Source organism: Mytilus edulis, chromosome 8 (genome assembly GCF_963676685.1).
Source record: "Mytilus edulis chromosome 8, xbMytEdul2.2, whole genome shotgun sequence".
Taxonomy (NCBI): Eukaryota; Metazoa; Mollusca; class Bivalvia; order Mytilida; family Mytilidae; genus Mytilus; species Mytilus edulis.
In genome coordinates, this window is record NC_092351.1 from 50974217 (window position 1) to 50995576 (window position 21360).

At 32.1% G+C, this 21360-nt stretch overlaps 1 protein-coding gene across 1 annotated transcript; it reads left to right on the top strand.

Moving 5' to 3' along the window:
• The first annotated feature begins 2211 nt into the window (after positions 1 to 2211).
• LOC139484179 (CARD- and ANK-domain containing inflammasome adapter protein-like) lies at positions 2212 to 20538 on the top strand. The gene is made up of 2 exons (XM_071267911.1): positions 2212 to 2524; positions 18071 to 20538. Exons 1-2 carry the CDS (start codon positions 2212 to 2214, stop codon positions 20536 to 20538), a joined length of 2781 nt encoding a protein of 926 aa, XP_071124012.1.
• The last annotated feature ends 822 nt before the right edge of the window (positions 20539 to 21360 follow it).

Below are 21360 nucleotides of genomic sequence, written 5' to 3' on the forward strand. Positions count from 1 at the left end.
TCATATAATTTATATTGAAAAACACTTAATTTAGAAAGCTATATAATATAACAACTGAAATTGTCCAAATTAAAAATTATATTTGCCATTGATATTTGCAGGTTTCACACCTCCTTGAAAAATTCTTTAAATTTTTCACCATGGAAAAGAAGATTGGAAAACCATGGTGTTTAAGTGATCCTTGGTCACAAATGGTGAAGGCAACATGTAGTGTAAATATTTATGGTAAAGACCCTGGCAAATCTGAATTCTTAACTTACATTAAAACGGCTTGTCTGAAAATTTTACTTAAAAGTCACTGACTGTTCTTTATGAGTTATAGTTATAAAACGGGAAATCCCCCTATTCTTATTTTATAATTCCCATATCTCAGAACAGTTAAAAGATCTTGAATTTTTAAATTGAAAAAAAAAGCCTGTTTCAATTTATAGAGACAATTTTCCAAAGTTTCATGAAAATAAGGTTTGAAACTATCTCAGGAAACGTCAAAAAACAGAAAAAACATTTCAGTCATTAAACTCAATCAAAGTTATTTACACATGCATAGCTTCAAAATTAAAAAAAAATCAATAAAACAATATGCATAAACTATTGAAAAATGATGGTCTATCTTCTTTACTAAGGACACCGACAGCTTCACACAAACCAGTACTTTACAAAATAAAAATGTACTAGAAAATGTGTTCTTTAAATACAATTATAAAATCTCCCGAAAAGATTAATACTCTCAATATCTCGTACTTGGTTGATTATTAAAGTGTTCACATTTAACATAGAACAAGTGAATGTTAATATTTCTGAATAATTTCTCTTTAATTTCAGGTATAAGCCTAAGTACATTAAAGAGGAAGATCGAGGCTTTGGATCCAGTGCAGGATGTTGTAAAGGCAGTCCACAAGTCATCAATACAGAAGCCTGGTCCAAAGCCTTGGATCTTGGACGACTTTAACCGGAACGTAGTCAAAAGGACCATCCATGATATGTACCGGAAGAAACAGGTGGTGTCCATGCCCCGTCTTCATGAAGTTCTGAAAGAGAAAGACATTACTGCATCATTGTAAACAGGAGTGAGAACAGTGAAGTCACTGGGTTTTCGGTAAATATTTATCAAAATTAACATTTTTAAGTAACAACAACCTTGGATTCCTTAAAATTTGCATGGTCCAACTTTCCTAGGATTTTTTTCATTATTTGATGTAAACCTTGAACTTAAAGGTTTAATTTACAACATAACATGTAAATTTAACAGAACTTTTCTCAATCTTGGGAAACTGGTACCAATAAAAAATGGATAAATCAGCAGTATTTCTAAAATAATAAAAGGAATGACTTAAAAATTGTTTTCATATTAACTTTCAACAAATTTCTATTTCAATAAATATTCAAAATGTAAAACAAAGTCTATATTTAATGTTATACCAATGCTTTGTATGTTTAAGTTGGTAGGAAATTTATTTCCTTTCTGATTGACAAGCAAAATAACATGCTTGTTGAACACAAGAAAATGAAGTTACATTTAGGGGCCTTTTACAGCTAACTATGGGTATGAGCTTTTCTCATTGTTGAAGGCTGTAAAGTGACATTTAGTTGTTAAAGTCAGTGTCATTCTAGTCAGTTGTGGAGAGTTGTTTCATTGTCAATCAGACCAATTCTTTTTTTATATTTACAGCACACACAAAAAAAAAAAAAAAATCTTATTTCTTTTTAAAATTAATTTCATATAATCATATATGTAAATATGGTAAATATACGGTCTAACAGCCCATACCTGATTCAAAACACAAGACATCTGCACACCATTAACATTTTTGTCTAACACTGTTATCATCAACCAAATGTAGAATCTGTAATTCGAAGTATTATAAGAAGTCAGTATGTAGGAAACAGTGTATTTGAAAATTACATTTTTTTTTGCTGTGAAAATTAGTTATAGAGAAAAAAATCATTCCTATTAATTATTTATTTATTCTGAGGACAATGCAATAAATGCCAATGATTAAACTAGTATGTCTTTTTTTCAGGTTTTCCAAGAAAGGATCGGACCGACGTCATGTCGTTGAGAGGGATGATGTTGTTGCTCTTCGTCACAATTATCTGCATCAGATACGTAAGTACAGGCAGCAAGAGCGTCATATTGTGTATTTAGATGAGACTTGGTTGAATTCCAATCATGAAGTCAAAGGTGATTAGCTGGATGAACCTAGCACATCCATGTCAGTCTTTGAGCCACACTGTGAGGGCAGCGGGCGTTCTTTACCATCTGGTAAAGGCACTCGTTTGATAATCCTAGATGCTGGATCTTCTCAAGAAGGCCTCATCCCTGGTGTTGGCCTGATCTTTGAGTCGAAAACCAGCAGCTCGGATTATCATGATGAAATGAATAGTGAACACTTCACAGAATGGTTCAGAGACACACTCATTCCTAGACTAACTCCCCAGTCTGTAGTTGTAATGGACAATGCTCCATATCACAGCCACTTAGATCCTGAGTCGAGGGCACCTTCTACAGGTGCTAATAAACCAGGTATCTCGGCATTGTTGGATAAGAACAATGTTGATTATGACCCCAAAATAAAAAAGACTGGGCTGCTTGATTTGGACAATGTTATAGAAGCATATCTGTGATAAAGACTATATTGTGACAAAAGTAGAGCATATCTGTGTTAAATTATATAGTGCTAAACATCTGTGATTTGTTGTGTTTTAATGTGCAATATCATTGTAAATATTATCGTGTAAAAATTTTATCATGTACAAAATTTATCATGTAAAAAATTTATCATGTAAAAAATTATCTCGAAAATTCTTGGACTGTTGTTGACATTATTTATATGCATATTATCTATTGTTACAAGTTGATTAAGTTTAATTTGAATTTATCAAATTTTCTCAATTTCAAATATTTTAATGTATTGCAAGTTATTTTATATCAAAATGTTTTAATATATCTAATCAAAATCTCATGTGTATTTAATTATTTTAAACAGACTTTATATTTGTAATATGTACAAATAAATGGTTGTACATGTATAAATCTCAATTTGAAATGGAGATTAGAGACATATGAACACAAACTATTTTAGTTTTCACTTCATATGCAGAGAAATTACATTGTTAAGCAGTGTAAAATATCTACACTTTATGGTTTATTTAGATTAGACAGAGAAAAAAATTGTTCTCATTCCATATAATTAGTTCACTACTGACAAAGAAGTACAAATGTAGTAGGGGACGTTTAGGTTGCACTCTGTTTATCTGTTTGTCAATCTTTCAGTCCAACAAATCAGTTTTCAACATTTTGTATTCCCCATATATAGGATCTATGGTCATTATGTTTTTAGTCTGTGCAATTGTTTGTCTGTCTGGCTTTATATTGAAGCTTTGGTCAAGGAAGTTTACCAAATTAAGTACACAAATCAGTTTTCAACACTTCTTTCTGCATGTTTGACGTTATTGTTTTAAGAATTTGGTATATAGTTTTATCACGACAAGTTACGAAGCATGCTTGAATTTTGTTATGGTCTCACTCTGATGATTTGTGGTTCTTGGACTAAGAAAATCCACTTAAAAAAAAATCATCATGCTTGAATATATTGGCTTCATGTTTCTGTGTTTGTTTATACATTGCACTAGCTATAAATATATATATAGTACATATAGAAATGTCCAACATGACAGTTCTGAATTTTGGTTCCAATACAACGAATTTATATCCAGTGAGATATGAGTGGGGGGACTATTAAATGTATGTGTGTTGCCATACAATATGCACATTATAGATATTATCATATACATGTAGAAAGATGTGATATGAGTGCCAATGAGACATCTCTCCATCTAAGTAATATTTTATTAAAGTTAACCATTAAAGGTCAAGGTACACCCTTTAACACAGAGCTTTGGCTCTCATTGAACAGCAAGCTGTAAGGGCCCCAAAAATTACAAGTGTACATGTTGTAAAACATTTCAAACAGGAAAACCAATGGTCTAATTTGTGTAAAAACAAAAAAATGAGAAACACTCAAAAATCACTTACATAGACATCAACCACTGAACCTCTGATTGCTTGTTAATAGATATATAGGAAGATGTGGTATGGGTGCCAATGAAACCACTCTCCATCCAAATAACAATTTAAAAAGTAAACCATTATAGGTTAAAGTACGGTCTTCAACACGGAGCCTTGGCTCACACCGAACAAGAAGCTATAAAGGGCCCAAAAATTACTAGTGTAAAACCATTCAAACGGTAAAACCAACGGTCTAATCCATATAAACAAAACGAGAAACACATATATATTACATAAACAAACGACAACTACTGTACATCAGATTCCTGACTTAGGACAGGTGCAAACATTTGCAGTGGGATTAAACGTTTTAATGGATCCAAACCTTCTCCCTTTTTCTGAAACAATAGCATAACATCACAACATAGAAAAACACACGATAAAATATCAATTGGCAGGCTTAACTTAATAAAAAAAAAGTATGATTACACAATAAACGAAATACGAATGTTAAATATTAAAAAAAAAATCTGAAGAAGAAAGTCAGACAAATAAAAACATTCATGAGCTCAAGTTTATACTTGGAAATCAGACTGACTATAACTGTGCTTGTTCCAAAATGGCATGAAAAGTGTTAATGTATGCACTAACATTGTGGTACATATAGGTGTGGTTAACTAAAAGTTGTTTATTAATTTTTTTTACCTAAGCATAAAAAGAGGTTGACGTCATGAAACTTTGATCAGTGCTCAGAGCACAAAAATCATGCTCAAAACATGAAATCCAGCATTTTGATTGGTTGATTCTCGAGTCAGAGTACAAAAGTTGTGGTTGAATGTTTTATGACCGCAAGGTTCGAACACAAATTCATTTAAAAGAAAACAAACAATACATGTAATTTAAATTTTGACCTTTTTGTACCTACATGTATATATGAGGACAATTCTCAGTTGACATGAAAAAAATTGAATAGCATATTTTACCCTTAACCCTAATAGTTAACGAAATCTTTGAATCCACAAAGATGCTTTTTATTTTTCGGAAAATCTAACAAAATAAAAAATTTATAACATTATGATTACAGCATGTACAGCCAGTACCAAAGTATTTCTCCTGCGATTTTGCACTGGTAAACAGAAGTTTAATCCTCATGTCCTTTCCTTTCACCATATGAACTAGTTGTTCACAACTTCCAAATAATAATGATCATGATGATATCTCTGATGTTTGTATTTCAATATTCTTGTTTCTGCATGTTCATGGTGCTTTTATTTCCAAAAACAAAATAGTCATGTAGACTCATGTGCATTGTTACAAGACATAATTATGTATATTTTAAATGTTCTTTGTAGAAAATTGAGGAAAGGTATATTGCTTATAAAAGATACATGTAACTGTAGTATTATAAATAAAAGTTGTAATGAATTTTAAATGCTTCAAATTAGCATGAGTATAAGCTTCTACGTACAGTCTTCAACAATGAGAATAACAACTTGATAAAATATTTACTTTCCCCAAGTAATCTGATTTATCCTCTCTTTTTTCCGGTAAATTAAAAAAAAATAAGGAGAAGAGGAGTAGGAGAAAGGAGAAGAGGGATGGGAGAAGGGAGAAGAGTACCCCCTGTCCTTCCCCTCATTTATAAGAACTTGTCGCCAATGAAATAGATTGGCGAATAAAAAAGTTTGTGCGGGGAAAAAAGCCAAAGCCTCCACCCCAAGAAATCAAATGGTTGCTGCCTTATCTAATACAAAATGTCCCATTGAAAATGTTGAAGGAAATTGCATAGTAAAAGAAATTGTTTGATTGCTGCACACGTGAAGTGAGTGATACGCGACACATAATCATTAACCAAACATCAAGGATCAGGAACATCGAATGTTCAACAGATTAGCGATCATCAAATGCGTCAAAAAGGCCACACAAACATGTTATTTACAGAAAAAAGGTTGCATATCATTATGAGTATTATGGATTTTCTTCACTACTGTACACAAACCTACCATTCATCATGTTCATCATAGATGTTCAAACCATGTCGGTGAAAACACGTGTATGAAATTGATTCCGTTCCATTCATTGCATCATATTTAGAGCATACATTATAATTGCGAATCTTGGCATTGGATATGTTGTCAATAATATCATTCTGTACAATATGTAGCGTAAAAAAAACCGGGTACAAGATCATATTTTCATAGAATTAATCCTAAATTCCATGTTTTCTACTGTCTCATCTTGTTTACATCATTAGCGCGCGAAAAATAACGAAACATTAGCCGAACGTTTCCGGAAACTCCGGAATTTCCCGAAGATTGATAAACAACAAACGATCCTCATAGAAACAAAGATGGCGACCAATCAATGCAAACTTGTCGTAGGGAAAGTCAAGGTCGGAATTTCAACCGTCCAATACACAAGGGCTGCCGTAAAACATTTGGAAATGTCACCACCAAAAATTATGCGTTAGGAAAACATAATTTTGAATAAACGCGGTAAGTCATTTTTACATACGAAGCGTTTTAGCCCAATCAGAATAACCTGAAATCGACTGTAATTTAATCAAAGATGCATAATTTATTAGTTGTTATTAGCTTTAAACTAGTTTTCAGTAGCTGCAGGAATTCTCAGCTCTGTATTTAGTGTCTATTTGTTGTTGGTTTCATTAGTTACATAGTGTGCTAGTGTTCTAATACGGTATATACGGGGTCAGTAAATTCCACATGAGTGACAACGAAGCTCGAATCCCCATATAAAATTTACTGACCTCATAAATATAGCACAGTATGTAACGAATTTATCTTAATTTTACCGACTATCTTAACGTGTGACATTCAAACCAGTGACCTATCAAAATGAGCAAGTCTTCAATACTGTTAGCATTAAGAAACTACTTCCCTTGATCCTATAAAAACAGATGCAAACAATTACAACTTGTAAGGTTTAAATGTGTTTATCTGTATTTGGCAAAACTTTTAGGAATTTTGGTCCTCAATGCTCTTCAACTTCGTGCTTTATTTGGCCTTTTTAACTTTTTTTGGATTCGAGCGTCACTGATGAGTCTTTTGTAGACGAAAAGCGCGTCTGGCGTATATACTAAATTTAGTCCTGGTATCTATGATGAGTTTATTTATGAATTTATTTCCATCTTAATCATCAATTTCTTCGTCTGTTGAAACCTTTCAGATTGTTTTCTTAGTATTGTTTTGTTTTTATATAGGGACGTAACACCACAACAAACCGTGTATGAAATAAGCCTTGCCTCCCTTCTTACCTAATATGGAATATAAAGGGACGTAGCACCACTACTAACCGTGTGTGAAACATGCCCCACCTCCCTAATTACTTATATCAAATATTCACGGTTTGCATGAGACGCTTTTAACCAATCATATTCCTACAAACTTTAATGTATAGGAGGTCAGATAAGTAAATACACCCAGATACGTCCACATCGTGTTTTTTTTATGTATATATTTCTATTTGTATCCATCAGATGTATTTAGCCTTTTTCAACTGACTTTTATGGTTCGTTCTTATGTTGTACTGTTTCATTGTCACAGGTTGTTGTTGATTGTTGCTGTGTTACATCAATGTGTTTTGTTCATTTTTTTTACACAACTTAGACCGTTTATTTTCTCGTTTGAATGGTTTTACAGTTGTGATTTCGAGGCTTTTAAATGCTGGCTATGCGGTATTGGTCTTTACTCATCGTTGAAGGCCGTATAATGACCTATAGCTGGTAATTTCTTTGTCGTTTTGGTCTGTTGTGGATAATTGTCTCATTGGCAACCATACTACATCTTCTTCTACTAATTTATATAATGTATAAATGTATTAAAAAAAACCTTTTTATCATGTTTGTTCTTCATGTGAATCACATGTTTGTCAAGTATACTGTTGTGATTTAATAGAATACCTATAGCATGAATAGAAAGCGATGCTAAAATGAAGGTATGTTAAAATATAATCATATTATTATTTGTAAATTGGAAATAGAAAAACCTTTATCTTTCAACTATTTTATATCAGACTGAGACACACTGTTTATTTTCATAGCTTTATGTTATTATAGCATGTATGAAATATATAAATTTAGGTTTGCCGTCAATTTTATGGATGTCGACATTAACAGGAACAATAACCCCCTGCAACCACACACATGGTTGAAACCGGATAAATAATAAACAAAGAAATATTTAGTGGAAAACTCCAATTGATGTCGTAAATTATAAGATATATAAAATTACATAAATTGAAAATGGAAGTGGGGATTATTTCAAAGAGACATCAACCCAATCGGTCTTGAAATTCCTATTCGTGTATGCTAACAATAGAATAGTGTTAAGCATGTGTTTTTAAAGGTTACGTTCTACTTTTCAGTTTATCGCCTGCGTAAAAGTAGAATTAGCTTAGGTGAGTTGAAATAAAAGAAAAAATAGGTATTAACATATATATAACACTCATTTCAGTTTGATAAAATATGTATCAAATATGATCAATGGGTATGAGTTGAAGTGATAGTCACGCAGCTGCAAATGTTTACACAAGATACAAACGACATCAAAGATCAACATACGGCATTGAAACATGATATGACCGGGTGATATTTCAACAACACTTATGAAAAAAAACGAAAGAATAAAACGAAAATTATTGTTTAACGAGCAACATCGGATCACGGGAACTGTTACTGATTCTAAAAGTTTTGACATACTACTTTGACTTTTCGTTAGCAATGTTCGACTTTTGAATTCATATGACTAAATCGCTTTTAGTGATTTTACCTTTTATATATCAATTCACCTAGCATTTCATAATTTTCAAAAGGAGAAAGAGGAGCCTTCAGAAATGCATTTTGTGATGCAGGGTCAACTTTCATAAAGATGTTTACATTTTTTTTTGTGTTTCGGGTTATATCTTCAAATTTATTAATACTAGTGATTATATTAACTAGTATTATATACCACTTAAGGTGGTATGGGAGTCTAAAATAAAAATGATAGAATTTGTTCATACTTTGTAAAAATGTAGTATCTATTGATACATGATCAAAAATATTATAAAAATGATAGGTCACCGTGCATTTTCTCAAGCTACAGGTTGTGACAAAATGACAAATTTTGTATGGATTAAAATAAAAACTAAACAAAATGATAGAATTGTAAAATAAATTAGGAAAAGATTGCTTTCAGACAATGCTTTGAGAATATCAAAAGAAAAGATAGGGTCACCGTACGTTTTTTCCGGCTAAAAGACAAAATAGGAAAATTTCATGTAGAGTCCTTCAGAAATTGCACTGTTATAGAGTTACCTCCCCTTAAAATTCCAATTTAAAAATATTCAAAAACAACCAAAATTAATCTACACTTGTAAAAATATTAATATTTCTAAGTTATATTCTTATAAATTGGTTCTTTCAATGAAAATTAACATTAAATTCTGCTTTCCTGCATAAAATTTTGATATCTTGATAGAAAATATGGACCTTAGATTCTCTGTTTTTTACAATCCAAGATGGCGAAAGACACCCATACCACCTTTACACACAAAAGTTGTTATTCGAGTAAATAACTTTATAAAACATGTATCAAAATAATGTTCTACTACACCGTGTAGAACGCCACATGCGGGGTGTCGGCTATGTTTGACACGGGGTGGCAATTTCGAAGCGAAGAAAAACTGTCAAAGTAAGTTCAAGTATCAACATTTCTTTATTTAGAATTCTTAGTACCATATAATATACTGCACGGAAGGAACTGAAACACAATCTATTTCCTGCAAGCTAAATCAGTCGTTTTCAGTGCTCTGTTTTCTCAAACACCTCTCCCTAGTTTTCCGTGTTGCAGATTTTGAGGCTTTATATGCACATTTCTTGATACTTTAGACGACTCCCCTCTGCGTCATTTAAATAGAATTGAATTCCTATTATGGAATTTAACCAAATACCAGCTTCATACTTAAAATTACTTGGTTTTAAAACTAGTTTTTCATCAAAATATAAAGTGTCGCTTGGGGTGTCAGATTGTGCATCTCAAGGGGTAGAGGCTTCCAATAAAAAATCGAATAGACTTGCATATGAATCAGCACATTATAAGTTATCTACGTTCATATCGATATATATGGATATTTTAACACCCTGAAGTACCCCAGTACACCATGAGGCGTAGCCGAAGGGTGTACAGGGTACTGAAAGGTGTTAAAATATCCATATCTACGGATATGAACGTAGATAACGAATTTATCCCCGGTCTTAGTCCGAATCGGGCGAGTTTTATGGAAATTCGGGTACAAAGTGTGACGTGAAAACAACGTTTTTTCATTATCTAAAAAAGTTTTATTGAAATTAGGAAACTTTACATATTTTTTACGGGATGTAGGGTACTACCTTTGGTAGAACCCTACAGGTAGTAAAATATAAGTCGTTTTTAATACGGAGACAGAGAAACTGGATTGAGTCAAATTTGGCGCTTAATGTTGTGAGAGTTACGTCATAGATGGTTTGACGTCAATGTGGGTCATTTGCATAGCTAGGTCAGTAGTCCAATTCCTTGAAAATGTGGCAGTCAAGTGATGCATTTAATGAAATGAGTGTAAATGATCGGCATAATAGGACAAAATCGTTAATGAATTAAATATGTAATTACAAACATCATGGATAATCTATAGAATTCAATATTTCACAAGGAGCAATCATGGAACTAAGGAAAACTTGCGTGAATTTCCCCGGGATAATGGTTAGCAACGTCCGGGGATATGGGTTAGCAACACCCAGGGGCTATGGGTTTTGTAACGACGTGCGTTAACCAATCAAAATCCTAGATATATACTAAGCCGGGGATAAAACATATTCAATACAGGATAAAGAATGCCTGGAGAACGTTAGAACCAAGATATCTAAATCAGAGGTCACACTTTGGGATATCAAGGTTCATGCGATGAGGTAATTCTTTGGAATATCAATGTCTATTGCGATAAGGTATGCTAGTATCTTTTGATTTGGAACTGCATTATAAATTCCTGCATCTTGGGGATCTCTTATTCCGCGCTCACACAAGTGTTCGGTAACGTATCCATTAATTTTTGGTCCACTCATAAAATATAAAAAAAAATAACGTGAAAACGTCTGTAGCCAGTTACCATAGTTTCGATGTTATTCGTTTTGACATAAATCTGAACGTCCCAAAGAAAAGCAGAAAAGAAATATTGTCGAAAAGCAATGATATTTTTTTGCTTTTATCATTCGGATAAATGATTGGATACTAAGAGTTTTTTAAGATTTTGAATCGCTTTTTAATATTGTTGGGAATAGAGTGTCATCGGCTTCAGGTCTCATTCAAGCAGTATTTTCATTTGATGATAAAGATGCCGGTGTGTTTTTTATTGAAGAGATAAATCGATTCAGTTACGGAGTGACTGGTTTTTTAGAGAATACACAAGCGCTTTTGAGAAGAACCTGATGAAAACAATTGATGCAAATGATGGAAATTGACAGTGTTTAGTGGTGGCTTCGGCAAAATCTTACATGGAGATATACTCTATGTGTTTACTTCATCTTTCGGTGCATTGAGCCACATCAATGACTTTTTATCGACCATGATAGTGACTAAAAAGGACAGGGAATCATTTTGTAGCTTCAACTCAAAATATTTTGTCAATTTGAGTTATTTTTTAACTATTTATGAGATCAAAGACATGTTTTATATGACTAAAAAAGAGGCAAAATGAAGTACTTTCAGTTTTTTCATTTGTTATCATGATATAACAGTTGTGTTTGATTTAAAAAGGATCAGCAAAAAAGACAGATTTACATGATTCATATGCAAATCTATTCGATTTTTTTTATTGGAAGCCTCTACCCCTTGAGATGCACAATCTGACACCCCAAGCGACACTTTATATTTTGATGAAAAACTAGTTCTAAAACCAAGTAATTTTAAGTATGAAGCTGGTATTTGGTTAAATTCCATAATAGGAATTCAATTCTATATAAATGACGCAGAGGGGAGTCGTCTAAAGTAGATTTTTATCCAGAAATGTGCATATGAAGCCTCAAAATCTGCAACACGGAAAACTAGGGAGAGGTGTTTGAGAAAACAGATCACTGAAAACGACTGATTTAGCTTGTAGGAAATAGATTGTGTTTCAGTTCCTTCCGTGCAGATTATTATATGGTACTAAGAATTCTAAATAAAGAAATTTTGATAATTGAACTTACTTTGACAGTTTTTCTTCGCTTCGAAATTGCCACCCCGTGTCAAACATAGCCGACACCCCGCATGTGGCGTTCTACACGGTGTACTACAGTCATGTATGAATGTCTTGAGAATATTAAATTTTCATAGCTTTTTCAACCAACACAAGGCAAATGCAGAGTGAAATATGTATGCATGCATTTCTTGGGGACAAAAAGGAACTGACGATAGGAATGAACAATCTCTATAGAAATGAAATCAGCTGCAAAATTCTTAACGATGTTTTAGGTATGTAAGGTATATTTAAAGGTAACAAAACTATAGTTTGATACAAAATATTCTCAGAACAGTAATAAGATATTGACCAAAATATAAAATATGAAAACGTAACTATCGAACAGAACGAGATTATACTTAGATTTTGGTGACGTGTCAAATTCCAAAGATTGACGAGAGTAACAGTTATTGAACGTTAGGCCAATCAAATAAGTTTTACATTTTGTTTTAAGTAATTATAAAACAAATCTAACTATGCTATTTTCAATACAACTTGACGGAACTTTTGTTATAAAACGTTACTTGGGGCATAGACATATTCTCATATTTGTTTTTAATGTTGTACATCCAATTTTGTTGACGTCAATAATTATTTTCAAAGAATGTAAGACTCCCTTTGATTGACGTCTAACTAATACCCTTTCCTTTAAGACAAAGCAAAAAAATCAACCTGTTCAATTTGCTCACTGTTATATGTATGAATCTTACAGTACCCCCTTGATTTAATGAGCCGTTGTAATGCATCAACATCGATTTTTAAGAAAAAGAAATGTATTTGATGACAACCTTTGCCTTCAAAACTTGAGGAGCTCCGAAAAATAGAAATATGCACTAAGAAAATAATATGAATAATCTTTAAAGGGATATAAGTTGTTTTGAAGAAAAAACAATCATAAAATAACTAATAGTTATCAAAGGTACCAGGATTATAATTTAGTACGCCAGACGCGCGTTTCATCTGCACAAGAATCATCAGTGACGCTCATATCAGTACCGATTATCAGGTTATCTGCATGTTGATATCGTAAAATATCAGCTGCGAGAAATAATATGAAGCTTTTTGTCGAGTGAGCGTAGCGAACGAGATCAAAAAGACTTCATATAATGTCAGGCAGCTGATATTTAACAATATCAATATACAGATAATCTGATAATCGATTTATCGGGCTATATTTGCGTGTTTCAGAAATGTTTTCTTTGTTTCACCAGCAAACAAAAGATGACTTGATAAATTCGGGTCAAAGTTATTAACATCAGTTCACATATTATGAAGTCGATGATATGTCCGGGTCAAAGTTATTAAGCACGGGTCAACGTATTTGACGTCACAAAGACATGATACGGAATAATACAGTACAGTCTGTGACTTCCTCTTAGCTATGTCCACCCTCTTGCATAGTCAACATCCAATGGTGAACATTTATTTGTGTATTCAATCTTGAGATGTTGGCCATTTATTGGGGGTCATAAATCATAGGCAGATTTTTTATCTAATTATGTTACCTGTTAAAATCAATCAGGGTTGAAGTTTTCAGCTTGTATATGTTTCATTAAAATTTACCTGTACAGGTAATTTGGGTTGCTTTTAAAATTGACATTTCACCTTTTTTGGAAATGTAGATTAAAATATTGTTTTTGTCTGTTAATTTATTATTATTTTTTTTGTCACAAATTATATTTATTTTTTTAATTGGTTTTGTTTCTTCATTTTTGTATGTTTTGTTTCTTAATGATTTGTTTCTTATTCTTTTAGTTTCTTCTTAGTGAGAATCTCGAGAAGAAATGGCAAAAAGTCAAAATTAAGTTATTGACTAGCATTTGAAATAAACAGACTTTTAATAATTGTTTTTTTTAAGTAAAAGGTTTATATAAATGTACATGATGTACATTGTATTCAATTGTTTGTTAACATTATTAAATGGGTTATTACTATTAATAATAACTAACAACCATGCAAGTGTATATATATTTTAAATACAAAAATACAAAACTGAAAGTAATTAAACAATTTGGTTTCTTAACAAAATAAGATGATCAATATCAATCCTTTTACAATAAATTTTGATAACATCTAATATTATTCAGGAAAAGTACAAGTACCATTATGTGGTTCAGGAAAAAACTAATTTTGTTTATCTTAATTTTCTTCAAATCTCAAAACAAGAGTTCTGCACACACAATCATCGAAAAAACTTATTTTCCAAATGCCCACCTAGTTATCATCATATTTTGATAAATGTTCATTAAAAATGCTAATCAAAATAAAAAATGGTCTTATTTATCTGAATCAAGTGAATCTTATGAAAAGAAATTATAAAAAAAAATTGTCTTGAAACTTATTAAATATGTTATCTTCAGTTTGGTTAATTCCTTTCATAATTTGTCTCCAGTAAAAATAAAGTGCACTTCTAAAGATGGTGACACTTTAATGGTCTATTAATTAAATCATTTTTCCCCAGTGTATTATATTGTCGAAAGTGCTGGATACATATTCTTGGTATACATTTACAAGGAAAATTGAAATCAACCTAGGCCTTTTGGATAAAGTTAATAATTGCAGGCACTTGAATGAATTAAGACTTTTAAAGTCCTTACTAAAAAATGAATTTAAAGAAAAATCTAAAAATAAAAACTTATGATAAAAACTGTAAACTTGATTGTGTCAATAGGTAGAGAATTTTTGGTCATAATTTAAAAATAAAAAATAGTGTACTGTACAACTTGTTGGTCAATGAAGAACACCTATTCATTGATTGTAAAATTAACAAAACACCTTTGAGACAATCCATTTAAAAATTATAGACATTCTCACTATAATGTCTCTAGCCCAATGACAAAAAGTAAAAGAAATGCTTAACCTCTAAAACATGGTTTAAAATATCATATGACAATAAAAATATTATCAAATTTTGCTGTAATAACTATTTCTTATACTTATAAATATTTTATTCAATAAAGAAATAATGAATTGCCTAAATTTTATTTAGCATAGGTCATAAAGACAATCTTAATCTTATGTTAAACAATGTTGAATGCAGATCAGTCTATCTACAATAGTAAACCATTTTGGTTTTAGAAAATAAATTTGAGAAACACCTTGTCAATTGAAAAAGGCAGGCATTGTAAATGTTTGCAGTTCATTTGAAAATGATATTTATTTATTCTTCACTACCAAAAAATAGACTTAATATAAAAAAATAACTTAAATTGATCAAAAATTATTTAAAAGGTATAATACCAAAACTAAGTCAGGAGACACTTAATTTTTTATTTAAGCTGTTTGTTCAACTAGTTTTATTATTTCATTTTATTTTTGAATTTCTTGTCATAATCACAATTATTTAATTTAACAAACACATACATGTATATTTTATCTGAGACACCTGACCTGTAAGTTATATAATTCTAACACTTCAATGCATTCAAGATTTCCCTTTATCCTTGACTAGTTTTTGAGTAATACATTGTGTATTAAAAAAGCAACAGGGGGTATGATGATGAACATGTAGGGCCACCATGGTAAACATATTTTTTATGGCAATCATTAATAAGATAAAGTCACAGGTAGTACTGTATTAAGAGCTGAACAGAGTGATATAGACAGTGGGACGACCGATTAAAATATTTATTAAGCCAAACAAGTAAAAAGTTGAAGAGCATTGAGGATCCAAAATTCCAAAAAGTTGTGCCAAATACAGGAAATTTGTAAACATGACCACATTATTGATATTCATGACAAGACCGAACATTGACCAAGTGGTGTAAATTGTTTTCAAAAGTACCAGGATTATAATATAGTACGCCAGACGCGCATTTTGTCTACACTAGACTCGTCAGTGACGCTCATATCAAAATATTTATTAGGCCAACCAAGTGAAAAGTTGAAGAGCACTGAGGATCCAAAATTCCAAAAAGTTGTGCCAAATACGGGTAAGGTAATCTATGCCTTGGATAAGAAAATCATCAGTTTTTCGAAAAATTCAAAGTTTTGTCAATAGGAAATTTGTAAAAATGACCACATTATTGATATTCATGTCAACACCGAAGTGTTGACTACTGAGCTGCTGTTACCCTCGGGGACGAAACGCCCATCACTAAAAGATTCATATGCCCGGTTTTTTATCACAATTTCTTTTTATTTGAGAACAGTTATCAAAGATACCAGGATTATAATTTAATAATCCAGACACAAGTTTCGTCAATATAAGACTCATCAGTGACCCCCGAAAAACGACACATCAGATTTTTTTCTTCTGATGGAGGCACAGTTGCATCACTGTGTGTAGAGTTATCACGAAAACGACGAACAATGCAGAATTGAAGCCGTTGTTAACCATATTTTCGAGGGAAACATAGGTTATTGATTTGGGGATTTACGGTTCTTGTGGGCGGGTCTTCGAGCGGTCATTCGGTCATTTGCCAAACAGTGTCTGTTGACTAAAATCAAAACGCTAAGGCGATTTTTCAAGTTTATATATGTTGTTTCCTGTGATTAAATAAAGGTCTAGTTTAATTTTCGCGACTTAAGCTTTTCTCGTTGTTCAGTTAAAACCCTTTGAATACACTCATCATATAGAGATATAGTAGGGAAGCCTTAGTATTTAAGAAATTCAGAAGTTTTGTGAACAGTTCAGTTTATATAAACATGACCATATCAACGAAAATTCATGTCAGCACAGAGTGCTGACTACTAGGCTGGTGATACCCTCGGGAGATAAAAACTCGATTTGCAGTGGCATCGACCCTGTGGTTTTAAATAAACTCATCATACATCATCATATCGGACGCGTACTTATGTGATTGAGTTATTTCCCTTCGAACCGAAATAGATTACGTTGTGTATACAGGTATAGATAGTCTGTGAATGGTTGTAACTGATTATTCATGAGTTTCTGTATAACATGTATAGCTATATTTTCAAATCATATGTGTTTTGAAGAAAAATCTAGATGTCAGATTTGCTATATGGTATTTTTATTTTTGTTTTGTGTGTTAATGCTAAATTTGTACTTGATCCTGTTTGGAGTCGAGATTTGCGAATATCATTTTCATTAGATAATTGAATTTTTTTATTAAAGGATATATTTCAATACATTGCATTGTGTAGGAAAAGTTGTTGACATAGATAGATAATTTGCAGATAAATATTAGTTTGTCACAAACATTGACAAATGAAATAAAATATTTGGAACTATTACTTATAATTGGTTATAATTTGAAAATAGATAGAACATCATATATCTATTTACATCGTATCTAATTTCAGGTAAGTATTTGTTAATGGTTATATTATATATAATTTAAGATTTACATTACTGATTCATAGAAATCAGTTTGATTTACTTCCTAATGAACAGAAATGGTTTGATTAATAAGTATTTTATCAACAATTGACTCTTTGGGTTCTCTGATATGCTGATGCTAACAATGTACTTACATTTTGGATATTGGAACGTAATACGTCAACGACCAATTGTAAAATGTTCAGGTCTTAGAGTAAATTTATATTGTGTCACAAGCCCATGCTGTTACAAATTTTCAATCAAAATACAGAAATTTAGAGCTGTTTCAAGCTAAATATTGTGCCATACATTTTTAACCGTCCAAGGTTTGACCTTTGCAGGAAAATCCGTTTGGCTGTCACTTTAACAGCTTCCTGTTCATTGTTTTTTCTCCTGTGTGAAAATATTGTGCTCTGCAAAGAAACACCTTTGCAATTTCGCATACACTGTTTCCAGCGCTCAACACCCCTAGTATACATTATTTCTTTTAAAACGACATTTACTTGATGTCTTGTATTGTTTTTCAGATTTACAAGAAAAAGAATTAGGACAATGGCGAAAACGACTCGAACGCTTTGTAGAAACTCAAGCGTCAAAGACAGTTTTGAATACAGTTAAAACTCATGGATTCGTGGTAATATCAGGTCCGCCCGGATCCGGAAAATCTGCTATAGCATATAACACAGCTTTTAAGTTAGAAAAGGAAGAAGCATTTTGTATTTTACCTGTCTCATCACCAGAGGAAATCCGAAAATACTTATCGCCTGAAACAACACAGATATTTGTAATTGATGATCCAGTAGGAAGATATGCTGTTGATGACACAAGTATTCGACGATGGAAGAATGAAGAAAACTTTATAAAAGAAACATTTACTAACTCTTTGAATACGAGACTTATACTTACTTGCAGATCCTATATTTATAAGTCTGGATTTAGTCGCTTATTACATGTCTCACCAATACATTTTGATTTGCTTTCATCTGATTTGAAGCTATCTAGTGGTGAAAGGACTAAACTTTGCAAAAGATATAACTTACCAGATATGAACGAAGATACAATCATGATGTATGATTTCTTCCCGTTGCTATGTGCGATGTTCTCAACACTAGAAGATACAAGTATGTTTTTTGTAAATCCATATAAAATCCTTACTGAAGAAATAGGGAACATTAAAGAAAACTCTGATATAGCTTTTCTTGCAATAGCTTTACTTGTAGTGCAAGACAACAATATAGATAAGCAAATATTAAACCTTGAAAATTCTGATATTAAAGACTTGTTAAATGATCTGTGCAATGAATGTGGATTTAAGTACTTCCCATCCACTTCAGTGCTGCTATCAGCACTATATGATTTGATTGGAACTTACGTAAAAGGAACGGAAAACGGATTTGCTTGTATTCACGATAAGTTATTCCAAAATATTTCATTTATAGTAGGAAGTGGTATTATTCATTGTGTACTTAAATATGGAAGTTGTAAATTTTTGGCCAATCGACTGCAGCTAGCTTCTATACAACAAAAGCATGACAAATTAGTAATCGTGGTGGCACAAGAACAGGAAAAATTGTTTTTTGAAAGACTATTGTTGGATATAAGAAAAGGTAATCATAGCCATGTGTTTACTGGCATACAGATGACACACTTACGATACAGAACTAAACTGCTAACATATCTTAAAACTTTAAAAACAGAGGATTTGAAATGCGATAAGTTTAACTCAACACCTCTTCATGTTGCATCAGAACAAGGTTATGAAGATTTAGCCAATTTGCTTGTGAAACTGAAAAAGAACCAGATAAGTCACCAGGACAAAAATAAAAGAACGCCTTTGTATATGGCTTGTTTAGGTGGCCATGATAATGTTGTCAAAGTAATTCATTTAAACGATAAAACAACACTTGAAATTACTAATGATGACGACTGTACTCCTTTGGATGCCGCCTCAATTAACGGTCATTCTTCCACAGTGGCATTACTACTGGGATATGATGCAAATTTTAAAAAGAAAGATAACAAGATAAAAAGAACAGCATTATATAGAGCTTGTGAAAATGGACATTACGATGTAGTACGATTGCTGCTGACTAAGAACCCTGACGTCAAAGACACAGACGCAAAAGGACTCAAAGCAATTCATATAGCATGTTTATCAGAACATCTATCTATTGTTGAACTTTTATTAGGCTATAAAGATATTATAAATGAATGTGATGCCACGGGAAGAACACCGCTATTTATAGCTTGCGACAGCAATCAACAAAATTTAGTAGAATTGCTTTTACAATATAAACCAGACGTAAATAAAGCGAACAAAGAAAACTTTACACCCCTTCATAAGGCATGTCAAAATAAAAACGAGATAATAGTAGCACTATTACTTGATAAATCTGCAAAAGTAAATACACAGTCTGCTGATGGCTCCTCGCCGCTATACATAGCATGTACGGAAGGTCAACTTAGAATGGTTGAAACTCTATTGAACAAAAATGCTCACGTAAACATAGCTACTAAACAAGCATGGACTCCGTTGTTTTTTAGTTGCAGTGCAGACAATTTTGAAATGTGTAAAGTATTACAACGTAGTGGTGCAAATATTAACACAGCCGATAAATTTGAATTTACTCCACTTCATATTGCGTGTAGAGAAAAACATAAACGTATTGTTAGATTTTTGATAGAATGTGATGCAAATGTTAATGCGGTTAACAAACAAAAGGAGTCGCCGTTGTACATTTCTTGTACGAATGAGAGTTCGGACATTGTTGAACTTTTATTAGGAAAGAATGCAGATGTCAAACTTTGTGAAGAACAGGGAAATTCTCCGCTCCATGCTGCATGTCAAAAAGGAAATAAAAAGATAGTACAATTACTGCTTGATAAAAAAGCCGATAAACAAAAAAGAAATAAAGCAGGAAAAACTCCCTTTGACGTTGTACAAGGAATTGAACGGGATAAAATAGTAGAGATGTTAAACAGTGCAACAATGTAGTGGGTGTTTTCAATAATAAATGATAACATGGATAAGCATTTTGGGTAATAACCGTGTTTTTTATTAATTTTTACAACTAGCTTATTGGAGAGCCGTGACGTGATATTTGACTATCCCTTGGGCCTTGACACCATTTCAAGTATCATCGGAAGGGGACGATCAACGGCTTACCAGTGTTAAGAGAGATCAATATTTTTTGCACGAATAAAAACCCTTGTTGATTTTGAAAGACAGCATGTTAATGTCACGATACGGCAGCAAGCACACCCGTAAAGTGGAATTGATAAATATTAATTGTTATAACTCGATTCCCAAACAACTATAGATAGATATGATTAAACTTACCTACTTGTAGCTTAATGTGTTTTATTCACATGTTTACTTGGTAACATTATGCAGGATAATATAACAGTGTTTCTTTCGTTCTGTTTTTGTTGATATATAAGGATTAGTAACAAATGTTGTCACTTAGAATATAAAAAAGTAAGATAACATAAAGACAGCAAAAGAAAAACAGAAGTACACCAAAGACATAATAATGGAAAAAAAGTAACAAGGACAAACAAAAATCAATAAAAAGATATATAAGCAAAATTTATTTCATCATAAAGAGATGTTCTACATGTATTATTGTCAATAAGACAAGTAGCACATGCAGTTCGAATGGCGTATATGAATGCAACTCTCGTTTGGTTTATCTTCCTTGGCTCAATTATAGCCTGAATTTGAACCATATCGAGCATATATGGGACACTAATGGGCGTAAAGTGCATTAAAGGCACCCCAGTTCAAAGAAGTCATAAAATAAACAATACCCTTCGT